Source organism: Typopeltis vanoorti, chromosome 9 (genome assembly GCF_054136105.1).
Source record: "Typopeltis vanoorti isolate ZY-2024b chromosome 9, IOZ_Tvanoo_1.0, whole genome shotgun sequence".
In the NCBI taxonomy this organism is placed as follows: Eukaryota; Metazoa; Arthropoda; class Arachnida; order Uropygi; family Thelyphonidae; genus Typopeltis; species Typopeltis vanoorti.
The window spans coordinates 111,238,839-111,256,571 of record NC_143557.1 but is presented as its reverse complement, the minus strand read 5'-3'; the positions used below and the strand labels follow the sequence as shown (position 1 = coordinate 111,256,571).

Below are 17,733 nucleotides of genomic sequence, written 5' to 3'. Positions count from 1 at the left end.
TTCCACCACGAGTTTTGAGAGAAAGAATGTGCTAAAGAACTGACAGCTCCTTTGACCTGGCTTTTCAATAAAAGTCTGGCTATGGGAAAGGTGCCCAGGGAATGGAAGGAAGGTAAGACAGTGTCATTGCATAAAGGCACTAGCAGACTGGAAGTGTCTAATTATAGGCCAGTTTCTGCATCATCACGAGTAGTTGTTAAGATCTTGGAGAAATTAATGAGGGACCGTATACAGCATTGGGCAGATGAGGGTAATGTTATTATGTGAGAGTCAACATGGATTTGTTAAGGGGAGCTGTTGTTTTAGTAACATGCTAGCCTTTTATAATAAAGTTACAAGAGCAGGAGATAAGGGAAAAGCATATACTGCCATTTTCTTGGACTTAGCAAAGGCATTTGACAGAATGCCACATGATAAACTGATATTTAAGTTGCAGCACATGGGTTTGGATTTCAGGTTGGTCAACTGGATTCAGGATTGGCTGTCCAATAGGTATCAGAGAGTTGTGTATGGTGGGGCAGTTTCAATGAGGCAGAGGGTTACAAGTGGGGTCCCACAGGGCTCAGTACTGGGACCCATATTGTTTAACCATTATATAAATGACATTGTCAGTGGACTGCAGGGGGATATTAAGTTGTTTGTGGATGACGTGAAGCTGGGAAGGATTATTAGTAATAGCACAGATGTGGAAGACCTGCAAGAGGATTTGAATAAGCTGCTACACAGATGGGTAAATGACTGTGGGTATCGGTTTAATGCAGCAAAATGTAAGGTCTTGAGGTTTGGGACATTTGATGGAATGCTGCGCACTCTATTGGAGGAGCAATACTGGAGGAAGTAGGGGAGATAAGAGTTCTGGAGTTGATGATTGATAGAAACATGAAATTCAGGTTATATATTGAAAAGGTGGTGAAGGTAACACAGAGGACTGCTGCAATAATAAGGTCACTGACCTGCAGAGATAAAAGAGTAATCATTCCATTGCATAAGACCCTGATCAGACCACACTTAGACTATTGTTCTCAGATTTGGTCCCAAGGATTGGAAGGGGGACAAATTAACTGTGGAAAGGATACAATGGCAGATAACAAAGATGGTTTCAGGATGTACAGTGTTAATTATGACGATCGGCTGAGGGAATGTGGACTGCAGAGTTTGATAGATAGAAGAAGGAGAGGTGATAAGATTGAGACTTTTAAACTGTTGAGAGGTGGTTACAGGGTTGACACTGGTGAGTTCTTTCTCTTGGTTGAACAGCGGGAAGGAGTGATGACAAGAGGCCATCCCTGGAAGTTACGAAAGGAAACTGTGAGCAAGAGGGTGAGGAGTGGTTTCTTTGCATGGAAGGTGGTTGAACCATGGAATGCATTGCCGGATAGTGGTGAGAGCGAGAACGTACAATGAGTTAAAGGAGTGGTATGATAGACTTTATGTTTCCTAAAAGGGACCTCCTGCTATGAGTCCTGATAGACTTTGTGTTTCCTAGGAAGGACCTCCTGCGATAAGTCTTTTGACTCCATGGAGACCTGAATATTAATAATAACCTTAATGTAAATACATCTGGGATTGGATGGTATACCAGCTTGACTCTTATGTGAAGCGGCAAAGGAACTGTCAGTTCCCTTGACCATATTGTTTAATTTAAGTCTCAACTCTGGGTTAGTCCCAAGGGAGGGAAGGTGGAAAGAGGGGAAAATAGTTCCATTACATAAAGGAGGTTCCAAGACTGTTGCAAATTACCAACCGATCAGCATATCTCCAAAACCTTGACAGGAAATTGTCAAAGATTTGGAGATATTAGTCAAAAGCAAAATACAGGAATGAATAGATGAAAATGGGATACTGTAAGGAGGAGAGCATGGTTTTGTGAAGGGTAGATCATTCCTCAGTAACTTGCTCGTGTTTTATAATACAGTGACAGCTGAACTGGATAAGGGTAATGGATTTACAGTGATACTGCTGGACTTTGCTAAGGCCTTTGACTGGATACCACATGGAATTATAATCAATAAACTGCAACACATGAGGATGGATTAGCTTTGGTGAGATGGATAGGAGGGTGGTTGATGGAGAGATATCAGAAAGTAGTTTATTCTTATTAAATAACTTAAGGAATAAACAACGTACAAAGGATATAAATTAAATTAAACTTTAATCTATATTTCCAATATTTCGGCAACGTCACGTTGCCATCTTCACAGGAACTTACAATAAAGACACGTGCACGCAGGCACTACACACAGTAAATGAGGACGAAGCAGGAAGCCATTGTTTCTCCTAAAAGTCCTGATGGTGCCCCCATAGCAGGCTAAATAGGTATTCTTGGCGTTGGGCTAAATGTCTTCTGATGAAGTCTCCCAAATTTGGGGCAATCTCATGCAACCAAATTTGTTGAGGTTTAGCATGTTTCTTAGGGCTGAGGCTGATTCCATGAATAGCCTCTCAAATTTGAATTTACTACGGTGTATTACTGTGGTTTTCTTCCACCATATTCTGTGGCGTGTATCCAGAGCATGGCCTGCAAGACCAGAGTGGCTGTACTGGTGAAACCGGATGTAGTCCTTGTGTTCTGAAATTCTGATATTCAATGTCCTGCCTGTTTGGCCAAAGTAGAACAGCTTACAGCTGCAAGGGACCTGGTATACATCAGGTAGGCCTAGGGAAAGTGGTTGGTCTTTAGTGGAGCGGATAAGGGATGCCAATTTTCTACAAGGTCTGTAACAAGAGGTTGTCGTGTTTTTTTAAGATTTTGGTAATTTTTTCCGAGGTGCCTCGGATGTAGGGAATGATGCTGGATTTAGAGTAATCCTTGTTGTGAGAGGGGGGGGGGGTGTGGTTTACTGGTTTCAATATTTTTTGGATTTTTTTTTTTGGGGGGGGTAGCCATTTTCTGAGAAAGTGTTGAGGATGTGATTTAGTTCATTGGTCAGGGCATTGCCATTTGAATAGATTAGTTTAGCCCTGTTGTATAGTGTCTTAACAACTCCATATTGTTGTGTGTGTGTGTGGGGGGGGGGATGGTGGGATTGCTGGTGAATGTATCTGCCTGTATGGGTGGGTTTTCTATAAACTGAGAAAACTGAGGTTCCATCAGGCTGACGGGTGACTAATGTGTCTATGAAAGGAAGGCTATTGTTTTCCTCTTTTTCCAGGGTGAACTTAATTCTGGGGTGTTGGTTGTTTAAGTGTGTTAAGAAGGAGAGGAGTGTATCAGAGCCATGTGGTCAAATAGCAAATACATCATCAACGTAGCGAAGTCATATGGTTAGTTCTTGTCGGGCAGAATTTACAGCTTTCTCTTCAAAAGTCTCCATAAAGAAGTTGGCCAAGAGTGGGGAGAGTGGTGAACCCATGGCTGTCCCCTCTATTTGTTTGTAGAATTTTCCAAACGAAATAGCTTGAATTCACTGTGAACTGAAATAAGGCTGGGATATCTGAAGGAAATTTAGCTTGGATTAGCTCTAAGGTTTCTTTGAGTGGGACATTTGTGAATAAGGAGGAGACGTCAAAACTGACCATTATGTCAGTATGTTGGAGTGTAAGGTTTTCTGTGCTGGCTTTGAAGTGGGCTGAGTTTTTTATGTGTGATGGTAGTACAGTGTGTGAGCACTGTGGCCAAATGTTTAGCTAATTTGTATGTGGGGGAATCAATGCCATCCACTATGGGATGTAATGGCACATTTTCTTTATGTATTTTTGGGAGTCCATATATACAGGGGGGGGGGGGTATGGAGTTAAACGGTTTTAATTTTTAATGACTTCTACAGGCCAAGAAGTGACCTTCTTAAGGAGCCTGTGGAGTTTTCTAATTTGAGTTGCTGGGATTGTATTCAATAGGGAAGTAAGGGAGGCATGTTAAATCTTGAATGAAGAGATTTCGTTGTGAAATATCTCATTCAGGATTTTACAAGCATCAAAACACTGAGATAAATACTTGTATATAAGTAGAGATGTTAATTGTTTGAAAAGTTTTAAATAAACGCTTTTATATTGGACTATTCTATGTAAGAAAATATTACCTGTTCTTGTAAATTTAACAATGGAAGAGAATTTGATGAAAATTATGTTAGCATGTAAAAGTGAGTTCAAAGTACGTAAACAAGACACATGGATTAGTAACATGCCTCACGGCAGTCACGTACGCACGGAGTAAGTTGCACACAGGAGTTTCTTGGGAGAAGGACCGGAACCGTGTACAAAGGTGTAGTGCCGAGTGGAAAGGTATAACACAGTAGGAGTGCAGCTCAAGGTATGATATAAAAAGCTTGAAGCCACTAGCTCGGACTCTCGTAGGCTTTTTTCTTCTCTCTCAACTTTGGTGCAGGTCACTCGAGGGGTCAAACTCGAGTAATTTCCTGAGATGAATACGTGAGAGCAGTCAACAGAATGATGTCTAGATGCAGTTACGCGGCCGAGTAGTGAGCCAAGTGTGGGCATTTCATCAGTAAATCGGGAGAATCAACGCAAGCTTATTGTCATGCTAGACCACGTGGACCAACTTAAGCAGAGCTATTCTCATCTACATCGGAGAGGATAATTCATGATTGTGAGTTCCAGGCTGGTCCATTGAAAGAACAACTGTGAAGAAGAAGAAGGAATGATCTGTGGAAAGAATTGTAAGGATCGAGAGATAGACCCGATAAAGTCCGAAGGTCCCGGTAACGTACGAATCTTTTAGTTTCCTTTGTGTGTATAAAAGAACTTTGTGAGTAATAATGTGCAAAATTATTTATTAGTGGGACCTATATAAGATATGAAACAGGACTATAGAGCTTAGCCTGATACCAGAATGTTTTATCTCTGAGAGTGAATTCTGATATAGTGTGGTGTTAATTTGTATGTAGTATGTTATAGTTTAGTAATGCTTGAAGTTTGATAAGTTAAGCATTGAGAGAAATTGTAGATCCGATTGTTACAGATCAGTCAATTGATTCATATTGTTTCGTGGTAGAATTCAACTAGGAATACTGAAGTTATGTATAGTTAAGTCTGTTAACTTAGAAGAAAGATTTACTGTAGTTATATGACAAGTCTGGTAAAATTTGTATTGTGATAGTTTGATGAATAAACCTTTTTCTTTTACTTAACAAATTGCCTGATGAATGAATCCAATGCACCACTCATCAAGTAGATCCTGAGCAGAACTAGCTTTTAAAATGAGAATTTAAAATAAGGGAATTAGTTAACTTGGTAACTGTTATTATATAGATTGTATAACCATGTGTCACTCTGAGAGTTCACTCCTTGATTAAGAAGCTTTTTTCTGATTAAGGGTTCTGGATGGCACAGCATTAACAAAAAAATTTTCCAGGACCCAATGAGGAGAGAGCTCCAGATTTTCAAATAAAGGAATTGGCTCAATCCAGGGGCAGTTTCTTTATCAAATTTGCACACGGGAGCAATCTAAGTGACGGCCACAGAATTGATAAGTAGTTTGAGTATCGATAGGACATATAAAGAGGAATCAAAAAGAAATGTCCCCTAGATAAATAATGACATCTTAGATCAGAACAAATAATAAAATAGAACAGGAAACAACATTTATAACAGGCGTTACCTTTATCCACTTTGGTGATTACTATTTCTTTGTTTTTCTTCATTTCCAACAGAGCTTTATATTCCTTATTGGATATGTTGGTTTTTTGGTGGTCTTGCTTTGGTGAGAACACAAGCTACATCCAGTCTAATATTGTTGGCGATGTGGTTTGGAAGATGGCAGATCCCGTGTTCAATTTGGATCATTATATCCTCAGCTGGTATTTTTCTGGGAGCAATGCTGAAGTTGTGGCCATGTGAGAGAGCGTTGAGTGCTTCAGGCTTCAAATTAACCGAAGAAAGGTTGACTACAGTGTCGGTGGGAGGTTTTGGTTCTGAGGTCGAGTTCTTTTTTAATTTCTCAAATTTCTTGATATGTCAACCTCGTATTTTTTAAAATTCTTTATCCACAGCAGTGCATGAGATGTTGTACAAAGCTGACCAAAGCTCGTAGTTTAAAGTGCTGGAAAGCTCTTCTTCGAATGCCAGAATAGCTAAGTTTGCGTCAGCTGGGAGAATGCGAGTGGCGGCATTCTCCTAGCTGACGCAAACTTAGCTGTGAGAAAAAATACTTGAATTTAACACAATTTGGGATTATCTGATTATCCCAGCAGCATTTTAGGAAGGTCAGATGATTCAGTTGTTGTGATAGTAGATTAAAGTTTAATTTAATTTATATCCTTTGTACGTTGTGAATTCCTTAAGTTATTTAATAAGCATGTGTAACCAATGTCTAAGCCTTTCTACGAGAAGTAGTTTATTCAGGAGTGGAGTCCAAAAGAAAGCCTGTTACTAGTGGTGTGCCGCAGGGTTCTGTTCTTGGATCTATTTAATTTGTTCATTAATGATATAGGAAAGGATCTGAGAGAAACTGTTCATTTATTTGCTGATGATGATGCCAAGTTGGGTAGAGCAATAGTGAATGCACACGATGTCAAAATTTTGCAGGATGATTTGGATAGATTGGCAGTCTGGGCTAATGAGAATGGATGTCAGTTTAATGTGGCAAAGTTTAAGGCTACACATTTTGGGGTGAAAAAATTAGCAGCAGTATATCACATTGGTGGAACTGTACTCCAGGAGGTTGACAAAGCCAGATTTGGGTGTGTTGGTGGATAGGGAGTTGAAGTTTAAGGGGCACATAGCAAAAGTGGCTAAATCAGCTCATCAGATCACTTGGTTACTGAAGAATACTTTGACAAGCAGAGATAAGCAAGTTATTGTTCCTCTTAATCGAGCCTTGATAAGACCCCATCTTGACTACTGTGTCCAGATCTGAGTCCTTGGATTTTTTCTTGATGGGGAGGAGGTAGAGAGGATCCAGAGGCGAGTGACCAAGATGAGAGCTGGTCTATGGAATGAATCTTACAAGAACAGGTTGAAGATCTGTGGGTTACAGAAATTGGTTGATAGGTGGAAAAGGGGTGATATGATTGAGACATTCAAATTACTGAAGGGTTTTTACAAGATTAATTCAGAGGAAATTTTTCAGAACAGGTCTGATGATGGGAGAACTAGGGGCCATCCATGGAAACCAAGCAAGTGTAGTTAGCAAAGGTGTTAGAACTGAGTTTTTTACTTGGAGAGTGGTGAATGAGTGGAATAAGCTGGCAGAGTTTGTTGTGGGTGCCATGACTGTAAATGAATTCAAAGCAAAGTATGATAGATACTGTGCGAATGCCAAATAGTTGTTCTTGATATGATGTTTAGGGCCTCCCTCGATGAGTCTAAGGACTCCTTTGCGTTGCCCATAATAATAATAATAATAATAATAATAATAATAATAATAATAATAAATAATGCTGCTGTAACTACACGGTTCGTGGGCAAAAATGTCACCACACTTTACTGGCCTCCATTGAGACGAGGGCTCTGAACTGGAGCATCAGGTGAGGTCAAAGGACTCTGCCCCACAACAGTCCAGGATCTCATTACAAACCTGCAAGAAGAATGGTCCAAAATTCCCACTGGTCGCTATCATACACTTATGGAAAGTGTGTCCCATAGGATTGTTGCAGAAATTGCAGTGATAGGAGGTCCTACATCTTATTAAGCTGGGCACCATGGTTGTTTGTGCCTCAAACTATGGTGTCTGCTGACTTCATTCTAAGCAATGTAGATGAGATTGGTGTTCTGTAGTCATTTCTTAATTGTACATTCTGTATGACCAAAGTAAAAGAGATGGCAATTACAAGGAACTTGGTAAATACCTGTGAGAGAAAGAGGAAACTAGTTATCCATAATAGAAGGTAACAAATAGGAGAGATTTTTCTGTTAGAAAAAAAACAAAATGAAAAAAAAACAAGGGCCCTAGATTATATCTCTTGAGGATATTCAAAATAAGTTCAGAGATTCTAGAGGAATCTCGAACCCTTTGTTGTCACTTCAAATGTGAGCATTTGCTCAAAGATAGTGTTATAAAGCACTACTTCACTGTCCAACAATTTAAGGTCCACCACCCTTAAATCCAAACTTAAACTGTAATGACTTTCTTTACTTAAAATTTGAGATTCTTATTCTTCCTAGATCTATTTTTTTTAATCACATCTCACAATATACTATACTGTATTGAGGTGAGCAGTTCATATCCTCTGAAAATGCACTGTTGTTATTCTACTTTGTTTAAAACTGTCTGCTCACTGAAGATGATCTGCATTGAAATATTTGATTTCATAAGGTGTCTATGTGCTTCAGTTTTTTAATATGTCACAAGTGCTGATAAAGACTTCTTATCAAGCTATACTCTGGTTTCACTCCTGTCCATTGTGAATAGAAAACATTTTCTTCTCTGGTCATTCAATGTATATTAAAGTGGATGGTTTCTCTCATAAGATTTCTTGTCACTGCAACAGTTTCATAGCAATGACCCTTAAATCCTATCCATTTTGCTGTTGACAGTGCATTCCATTTCTCTTTTTCATTCATAAAGCTTTATAATTACTTCTCAGTATACTATGAATCTTCATGTAGTATTCTCCATGAAAATAAGATGATTGTCTTAACACCCAGAAGAAAGAAATTAATTCATTTTCTACTCTTTTTTTTTTGATAATATTCCAATCTTCAGTCAAGATCAATTTCTGTCATATCTTTGTGCCATGATATACATAATATATATATATATATAAAAAAAAAAACCTTAGTGTCCTCTTTTCTTTTTTGTTCAAATTGTACTTCACCACATTCACAACACTTTGTAAATTTTAAATCTTTGACCTTGGAATACCATTTTCATATTTGGGGTAGTTCACCAAAAACTTTTCTAAGAATGCTACAGGCTATCTAGAAGTAGGCAATCCACTTATTAAACTATTTCTCACAAACTCCATCCAAATGCTTTCTCTGAGACACTATTTCTTCATTGTTTCTTTTTTAATAGGTATTTTCATGATACTGCTTTATCAAACTGGCTACCACTATTTTCTTCCGGTCTCCTCTACACACACAAGAACAAACATGAGCAGCTGCCAGTCAACATCTGTTGAAAGTTTCTTTCCACTTGGTTAGACTATAATAAATTTAGTTTAATCCTTTATCCAAGTGTAAGCAAACAAAGCTTGCTCCTGAAATATCTTCAGGACTTTTGTTAAAGGACTTTAACATAAATTTTGTTAATTTATGTTAAAGGTGGACTAAGCTCTCATTAACTTCTCTTAGTATCTCCCATAATGCAAAGCACATATCCTTGATGACATGTATAATGCTATGCATTAAGGGAAGGGCCACTATCCAGACCGGTTTCAACCTTTATTGAGGTCTCGTCAGTGGGAGTCAGACCAGAGGTGGTGATACTAAGGTGGAAGTAATGGAGAAGTCATGTTTACTATACGAGTTGCCAAAAGATGTCTCACCTCATTATTAAATTACTCTGGATTAGAGAAAGATGTTGGAAGTTTCTTTCCACTTGGTTGGACTATAATGAAGATACTTCAGGAGCAAGGATTGGATAAAGGATTAAACTAAATTTATTATAGTCTAACCAAGTGGAAAGAAACTTCCAACATCTTTCTCTAATCCAGAGTAATTTAATAAGAAGGTGAGACACCTTTTGGCAACTCGTATAGGTAAATATGACTTCTCCATTACTTCCACCTTGGTATCACCACCTCTGGGTCTGGCTCCCACGCGAGACCTCAATAAATACATTACATGTATAAAGCATGTCTGCAAGGAGATGTGCATTGCATTATGGTAAATACTAAGACAAGTGATGAGAGCTTAGTTCACCTTTACCATGAGTTGCTTCAGTCCTGAAGATACTTCAGGCGCAAACTTTGTTTGCTTACACTTGGATAAAGGATTAAACTAAATTTATTATAGTTAACCAAGTGGAAAGAAACTTGCAACATCTTTTTCTAATCCAGAGTAATTTAATAATAAGGTGAGACACCTTTTGGCAACTCGTATAGGTAAGTTTTAAAAGAGGTATACCGTGAGTAGACATATCGATACAAAATTAATAACGGAAAAAACTCACATACAAAGATTATTTAATAGTATAATTTTCACCTGTGTGTCACAGGCATCTTCAGTACATATTAAGCTCAAATTAAACAATAACTGACAATTCCAAAAAAAGCGCCACCTAAGTAGCTGGTGTAAGGTAACTATAAAGGTCAATAAATTTCCTAAAAAAAAAAAAAATCAATACAATAAAAGATTAGCTGATTTGTAAAGTACTATCTCCCATAAAGGGGATAGATGTAAACCGTCAGATCTGTTTTTTAAGTTAGGAGAATGAAGTAGAGTTTCACATGTTTCTTTATAAAGGCGTTCCATGAAGAACTGACTTTTGTGAAGAACTCTTATCTTTCTCCAATGAACTCTATGTCTAGTGAAGATGGCATATTGTGCAAGTCCAGACTTTTTAGCTTTAAAGTATTCAATATAAGTTTGGTGTTCTTCTAGTTGGATAGAGGCAGATCTTCCCATTTGTCCGAAATAAGATAATCCACAAGAGCACGGAATCTGGTAGACATCTGGATGATTAAGATGTGGAAGCTTGTCCTTAGGAGAAGTGAGAAGGGTGGAGATTTTTCTAAATGGTCGAAGGGCAACAAAAATATTCAGTGGTTTTAAAACTTTTGCTATATGTTCACTGATGCCTTGTACATAAGGGATAGGAATGCGCATTATTTCTTCTGTGTTTTGAAGAGGAAGACATATTAAAACTACTCAAAGTTCTTTTAATGAAGCAATTCTTATAACCATTAGATAGAAAGGAAGAAGTTATATATAGTAGTTCTTTCTGTAAAAGATTATCTGAAGAACAAAAGGAGTGGGCCCAATGAACCAGTGTTTTAAGATGCCTGTGACACACAGGCGAAAATTATACTATTAAATAATCTTTGAACGTGAGTTTTTTCCGTTATTAATTTTGTATCGTATAGGTAAATATGACTTCTCCATTACTTCCACCTTAGTACCACCACCTCTGGGTGGGGCTCCCACTGACGAGAGCTCAATAAAGGTCGAAACCAGCCTGGGTAGTGGCCCTTCCCTTAATGCATAGCATTATACATGCCTGCAAGGAGATGTGCTTTGCATTATGGAAGATACTAAGACAAGTGATGAGAGCTTAGTCTACCTTTACCACAAGTTTCCTTATTCCTGAAGATACATCAGGCGCAAACTTTGTTTGCTTACACTTGGATAAAGGATTAAAATAAATTTATTACAGTCAACATCTATACAGTGCAGCTTCAAACTCATCACATCAACTTGATCCTCTTCTTTTCCTATCTAGTGTTTTTTGGAATAGTCCTCTGCATACCATTTTTTCCCAAAGGGAACCTATGTACAACATATCTGAACCTTAAAAGAAAGACTTTATTGATCTATGCCAAAAGAAAATTATTAATGCTAATATCATTAGTTGTCTTGTTGGAATCCTGTACACCCATAAAAGCAGAGAGGGAAAAGAATAAACAGAATTGATGAAAGTGTTATTAATCAACTAAATACAAAAAAAAAGCTATACTTAATATTATTAATCATACTCTAAAAACATTACAAAAAATACTTGAAACTACAAGGTAAAATGAAAGGAAAATGACAAAAAGATAAATTAAGGGGGGCAGATTAAACTGTAAAAGAAAATTAACAAAGCGTTTATAGAAGAATGATTATTATTATTATTCAACACCTCCAGGGAGTCCAAGGACTCATTGAGGGAGGGCACCTGATCTACAACTCCATCACCACCTGACTGCAACTACATCAACGGCATCTACCGCCGACCACCACTGGTATTTCCACAGACAATCACAAACATCCATGCCCGTGGCGGGATTCAAACCCGCAGCCTTTTGGCTGAAGAGCAGATACGCTATCCCCTCATCTAACCAGGCCGGCGAGAGACATTATACAGAAATAAATAGAAAAGAACAGAATCTTGAATAATAATAAATCATAATAATAATAATATTATTATTCCAAAAAAGGGAATAACACCTGAGATAATCATCCTATAGTGCAAAAAAAAAAAAAAAAAAAAAGAAGTCAGCTAATGCCTTTTTATTTCCCTATAGAGCCTTATCTAACTTTTGGAGACCGAGGGGGCAGCAGTAGCCAATCTGAGATGCTGGCCCAAGATTATCACTATACATGGCACTTGTGAAGAGATGAGGCTTTCAAGTGCTTCAATTTCATGGTACCTAATCCTAACACTGATGATTTACTATCTGAAAACAGTGTGGATTCTATGGTCAATTTTCTTGAATTTACAGGATGAAAAACTCAAGTTTCTGGGAGAAAATACCTACTTACCCATGTCAGAGATTAACTAACTTGGGAACCAATCAAAATAAAAGGCTTAGTAAAAGTTCCTCTAGTCAACAACTAAAATAGTGTGAAAATGAAAGGCAAATAACAGAAAGACTTAAATTAAGTGGTGTAAATCAAAATTATAAGTGGTATAAATCAATTCCTGGTAAAATTAACAAAGCTCCCACAGGAGAATGATTAAAGAGATGTTATACACAGATAAATGGAGAATCATGGATATACTTATGATGAGATATCATGCATGAAGAGATCGACAAAGTGATTAATCTAAACTTGTACTTACTTTCAGAGTGGTTATCAAGGCAAGATTGTTTTGAATAATATCATTATAGTAATTTTTCATGTCTGTGAAAGCCTTATCATGACTCTTCATGAGACTTTCTATATGCTGATTTTTTCTTTCTTCAAATTCTTTAACTTCTTTTCTTCTCATAAGATCAAATTCTTTTTGGACTTCTTGTAATCGTTTTTCATACTTATTTTCCATTTCTTTAAATTTACTGTCATAATCATGTCTTATTTGGCTGATTTCTTGACTATATTTCTGAAGAAAAAAAAAATAATAATAACAATAATAAAATAAATAAATAAAGTTCATTAAAGATCCTGTCAAAATTTGAAAATCTCAAATTTATAATTCTTTCAGTAATACTGTCTATGAAAACTGGCATCTTTCACTCACAATAACAAAAAAAAATTATGCAAACAAAGTAAAATGTATTTATGGAAAGTCAAATCACTGTTTTCATAAGGAAAATAGGATGAATATCAAGAGTCAGCTATGACTCTTGATATTAATCCTGGTGGTTGTGGTATCACAGGAAGAGAAAAAAATCTGTTGACCATCTAAAGAATTTCAGAAACATCCATGTCAAAGTACAATCTGAACCAACAGTCTGTTGGTCAGAAAGCAAAGATACCATCTTCAGCCAGCTCAGCCAGAATGCTCACATGCCAATGGAATAAAGGATGGGTTAACTGAAGGTTCGATTATTTGAAGGTTTAATAATCATTGTGTGTGTATGCATGTATATGTTTGTACACATAGAGTAGATGACATCTGACCTTGTTCAAGTTCTGATATAATACATAAAATTCAAACTTTTGAAGTTGCATATTTGCAGTTTTTACTAATTATCTTAAGGGCACTTAAGGGTCAAAGCTATATAACTGAGAGGAAATGTCCACATAGCCTTTAAAGGAAAGCAGAGAACCGACCAGGGCTTCTGACCTAATGTCCAATCCTCACCTTCTAGTGGTACACCCTGTTGAGTATCCACCTGGATACTGAACGAACGAGGATGGGCTGGCAATTTGGGATTTAGACCAAATTGTATTCTTATTGGCATAAACCAATATACAAAATGATGGTACAACATGACAAAATTTCATGCCGGCTGGGGCGTCGCCCGGTTAAACAAAGCCCCCATTGTTTTCACCAGGGAACCAGGGGGGGAACAGTGAAAAGTCGGCTACTGGAACAAATCTAAAAGCACACCCTAACTCAACATCACCAGAGTTAAAGATCGGTACTATCAACATAAGAAGCCTGAATGGCAAAGAAATGGAGCTAGCTAAGGAATTAGATAAGTACCAGATCGACATAATAGGGTTGACTGAAACAAAAAAGACAAAAACTGGTGACATCTTTCTGAGCAATAAATACAAAATGTTACATTCAGGCAATGACAATCAAGGAAAAGAAGGCGTAGTCATAGTATTCAACACAAAGTACGAGGCTAATCTTCTGGAATGTCACGCAGTCTCAAGTAGAGTGATGTGAGCAAATATCAGAATGGAGATTGGACAATGAGACTTATTCATGCCTATGGTCCCGCAGAAGGTTCTATTAAGGTACAGGTGGAGGAATTTTTTGATGCTTTAGAGAAAGCATCTGACACAATGAAAAAGGAAAAGTCGGTCCTTGTTGAGGATCTAAATAGCAGAGTAGGAAATGATTGTCAGACATACAAAAATATTTTGGGAAAATTTGGAGAAAAGAGCAAAGCTAATACCTGTTGGATTTCTGCACAGGACATGGACTGGTTATTACTAATAACACCATGTTCCAACATAAAAATGTTGGAACATGGCACAAATTCACACAGAGAGAACAAGCAGGGAATAAGAAAAGTCTCATTGCCTACGGTCCCGCAGAAGGTTCTATTAAGGTACAGGTGGAGGAATTTTTTGATGCTTTAGAGAAAGCATCTGACACAATGAAAAAGGAAAAGTCGGTCCTTGTTGGGGATCTAAATAGCAGAGTAGGAAATGATTGTCAGACATACAAAAATATTTTGGGAAAATTTGGAGAAAAGAGCAAAGCTAATACCTGTTGGATTTCTGCACAGGACATGGACTGGTTATTACTAATAACACCATGTTCCAACATAAAAATGTTGGAACATGGCACAAGTTCACACAGAGAGAACAAGCAGGGAATAAGAAAAGTCTCATTGACTATGTTATTGTTGATAGTGATGTTTTCTCCTATGTGCAGGACACCAGGATGTACAAAGGATTTGAAATTGGAAGTGATCACTATTTAAAATATATTTCGGTGATTATACCACATTTTTTATTATTCAGTTATACAAAATACTGAAATAATAGTTCCCGACAAGTTTAGTAAATCATAGGATTTACATCTTCAGGGGGTAAATAATATAACTTAAAGTTTAAACAAGAGAATTAATAAATACAAATCATAACTGTCTGGTCTATTCATAAACTCAAATAACAGAATGCAGTTTTAAAACATTATTGACATTGAACAATACTGGACGATGTCATGTGTTCTTGTTCTCATTCATACAGTCCAAGCTCAGATTGAGGTAGATTTTTTATTAGATCTAACCACACTTGATGGAGAATTAAACCTTGGTTTTTAATGCATTGGGTTGGGCTTTTCAGCATATTAGCAGCTTCTTTAAATTTTCTTATATAACTGTTGTTTTCTATGTATGACATCGTCATTTTTTTGCCAGAGTACATCGTGTCCAGTGGAAGTGGTATGGAAAGCAAGACCCATTTTTTGTTCTCTTTTGTATTGTATGTCTTTTTGGTGTTCAGCCATGCGTATTTCTCCAGATCTTCCTGTCTGTCCTACATTGCAAATCCCACAAGAGCAATGGATTTTGTAGACTCCTGGTTTTTTAAGAGGATGATGAGGTGGTTTTGGTGGATGTAGGAATCTTGAGATTTTTTCCATAGGAAGGAAGGCTACTTTTATGTTGTGTTTGTTCATTAATTTGGCTAGCTTATCTCTTTTGAACCAATTAGCCACAGAAGTCTATGCCTGTGATCACTATTTAGTCTTGAGGATGATAAAATTGAATTTCATATTGAAAAGAACAACATGTAAGAAAGTTTTAAAGTGAATAAAAGTTGAGCAGCTCTCAGATGTGAACTGTAGACTAAAATACACAAAGATTATTGAAGAAAAAATGAAAGAGTTTAAGAACAGGAACCAAACCTTGGAGATTCAGTGGTAAGCCTTGAAGAAAACCCTGATTGATTCACCCAGAGAGGCATGTGGTGAGGTTGTCTGCAAGGATAGAAAAATCGGAACTCCATGGTGGACACAGGAAGTTAAAGAGGCAGTGAAGGAAAGGAAAAGAAAAAAGCATATCAAAAGTTCCTGGCAAATAAGTCAGCTTGTGCTCTTACAGAATACAGAGACAAATGTAAGAAAGCTAAACACTGTGTAAAACTAGCTAAACAAAAGTCATAGGAGGAATTTGGCAAGAACAAAGGAAATAAATATCAAGAAGGTGGCAAAATAATCTGGAGGTTGTTGAAGAAGCTTAGAAATGGAGGAAAGAGTACTGTAAAAGGAGTTAGAGATGATAAAGGTGACATGAAAATGGGGAAGAAAAAGATCCTTGAAGTATGGAGTAATTACTTTGAAAAACTGCTAAATGAAACAAGCAGTGATGACAGCACAGTGGTAAAAAACACTGACCAGGCTTGCAGTCAAGAATACATATCCATACTTGAAGTAGAAAAAGCCATTAAAGGCGTGAAATGTGGAAAGGCAGCAGGAGTAGATGATATTCGACCAGAAATGCTGAAGTATGGTGGTATAAGAGTCTTACAGTGGCTGCACTGAATAGTTCAGAAAGCTTGGACAGAGGGACGAATTCCCGATGATTGGAGTAGAGCTCTCATAGTACCCATATATAAAAAGGGAAATAAAACTGCATGTGAGAATTACAGAGGTATTTCCCTACTGAGTGTTCCTGGCAAGATTTATGCAAGCATACTTGAGAAACGGATGAGAAGAATTGTGGAAGAAAAGCTTGGTGAAGAAGAAGCTGGATTCAGACCAAATAGAGGCTGCCAGAATCACATCTCCACTTTACGACAAATAGTTGAAAAAACATGGGAATATAACAAAGATCTGTATTTAAGTTTTGTTGACTGGAAAAACCATAAGACAAGGTGCCAAGAGAGAATCTATTCAATACACTGCAGTTATATGGTGTCAATGGGGAATTATATCAAGCAATACTTAGTCTTTATTTGAGTTGCAAGTCAGCAGTTAGAATTGAAGGAAGTACAGGAAGATTGTTTAATGTTAAATCTGGTGTGAGACAAGGATGTACATAATCCCCTCTATTATTCATTATCTATATGAATCACAATATGAAGGAAAGTGGTATTAAACATGACATCAAAATTGGAGATGTTAATGTCAGATCTTTGCTTTATGCGGACGATGTTATACTTCTAAATAAATCTGCTACAAGTTTGCAAGATTCCCTGACTAAACTGAATAACTGTTGTAATAGATATGGTCTGAAGGTCAGCAATAAAAAGTAAAAGACAATGAAAATAAGTAGAATTGTTGAAAATGTCAACTGCGTTGTGAATGGAGAACCTGTGTAACAAGTAAAACATTTCAGCTACTTAGGCATGATTTTTAGTGAAGATGGTAAATTAAATATGTAAATAGACAACAGAATCAACAAAGCTGGTATGGTGGGAAGTCAATTGAATAAATTCATATGGAATAAGAGAGAAATTAGTCAGAACACTAAATTAGCTGTATACAAGACCGTGTTCAAACCAGTTTTAACTTATGGATCTGAGAGCTGGGTCAGAAGTAAAACACTTGACCAAAGGCGAGAGACCACAGATATGAGAGGCCTGAGAAAGATTAGAGGCATGAACAGATGGCATCAATGGCAATATCATATTAAAAATGAGGATATTAGGAAAGAACTTGACATTGTCCGCATTCAGGAATGCGTTAGCAGAGTTAATCTCAGGTGGTATGGTCACTTAAGCAGAATGGGCGAGGAAAGATTAGCAAAACAACTGTTCTCTGTCAGGTTGGCAGGAAAACAACCCAGAGGAAGAACAAGATATAGGTGGATTGATACGGCACAAAGGGCTTTAGATGACATA

The 17,733-nt window shown here is 37.3% G+C and overlaps 1 protein-coding gene across 1 annotated transcript in view; it reads right to left on the bottom strand.

Annotated features, from left to right (window-relative positions):
• Positions 1-17,733, bottom strand: part of LOC150103424 (dynein regulatory complex subunit 4-like) — a 199,200-nt gene that overhangs the window by 97,987 nt on the left and 83,480 nt on the right. Inside the window, exon 5 of the mRNA XM_090398147.1 lies at positions 12,605-12,865. Within this exon, the coding sequence (XP_090254273.1) occupies positions 12,605-12,865 (261 nt within the window). The remainder of the gene's footprint in view (positions 1-12,604; positions 12,866-17,733) is intronic.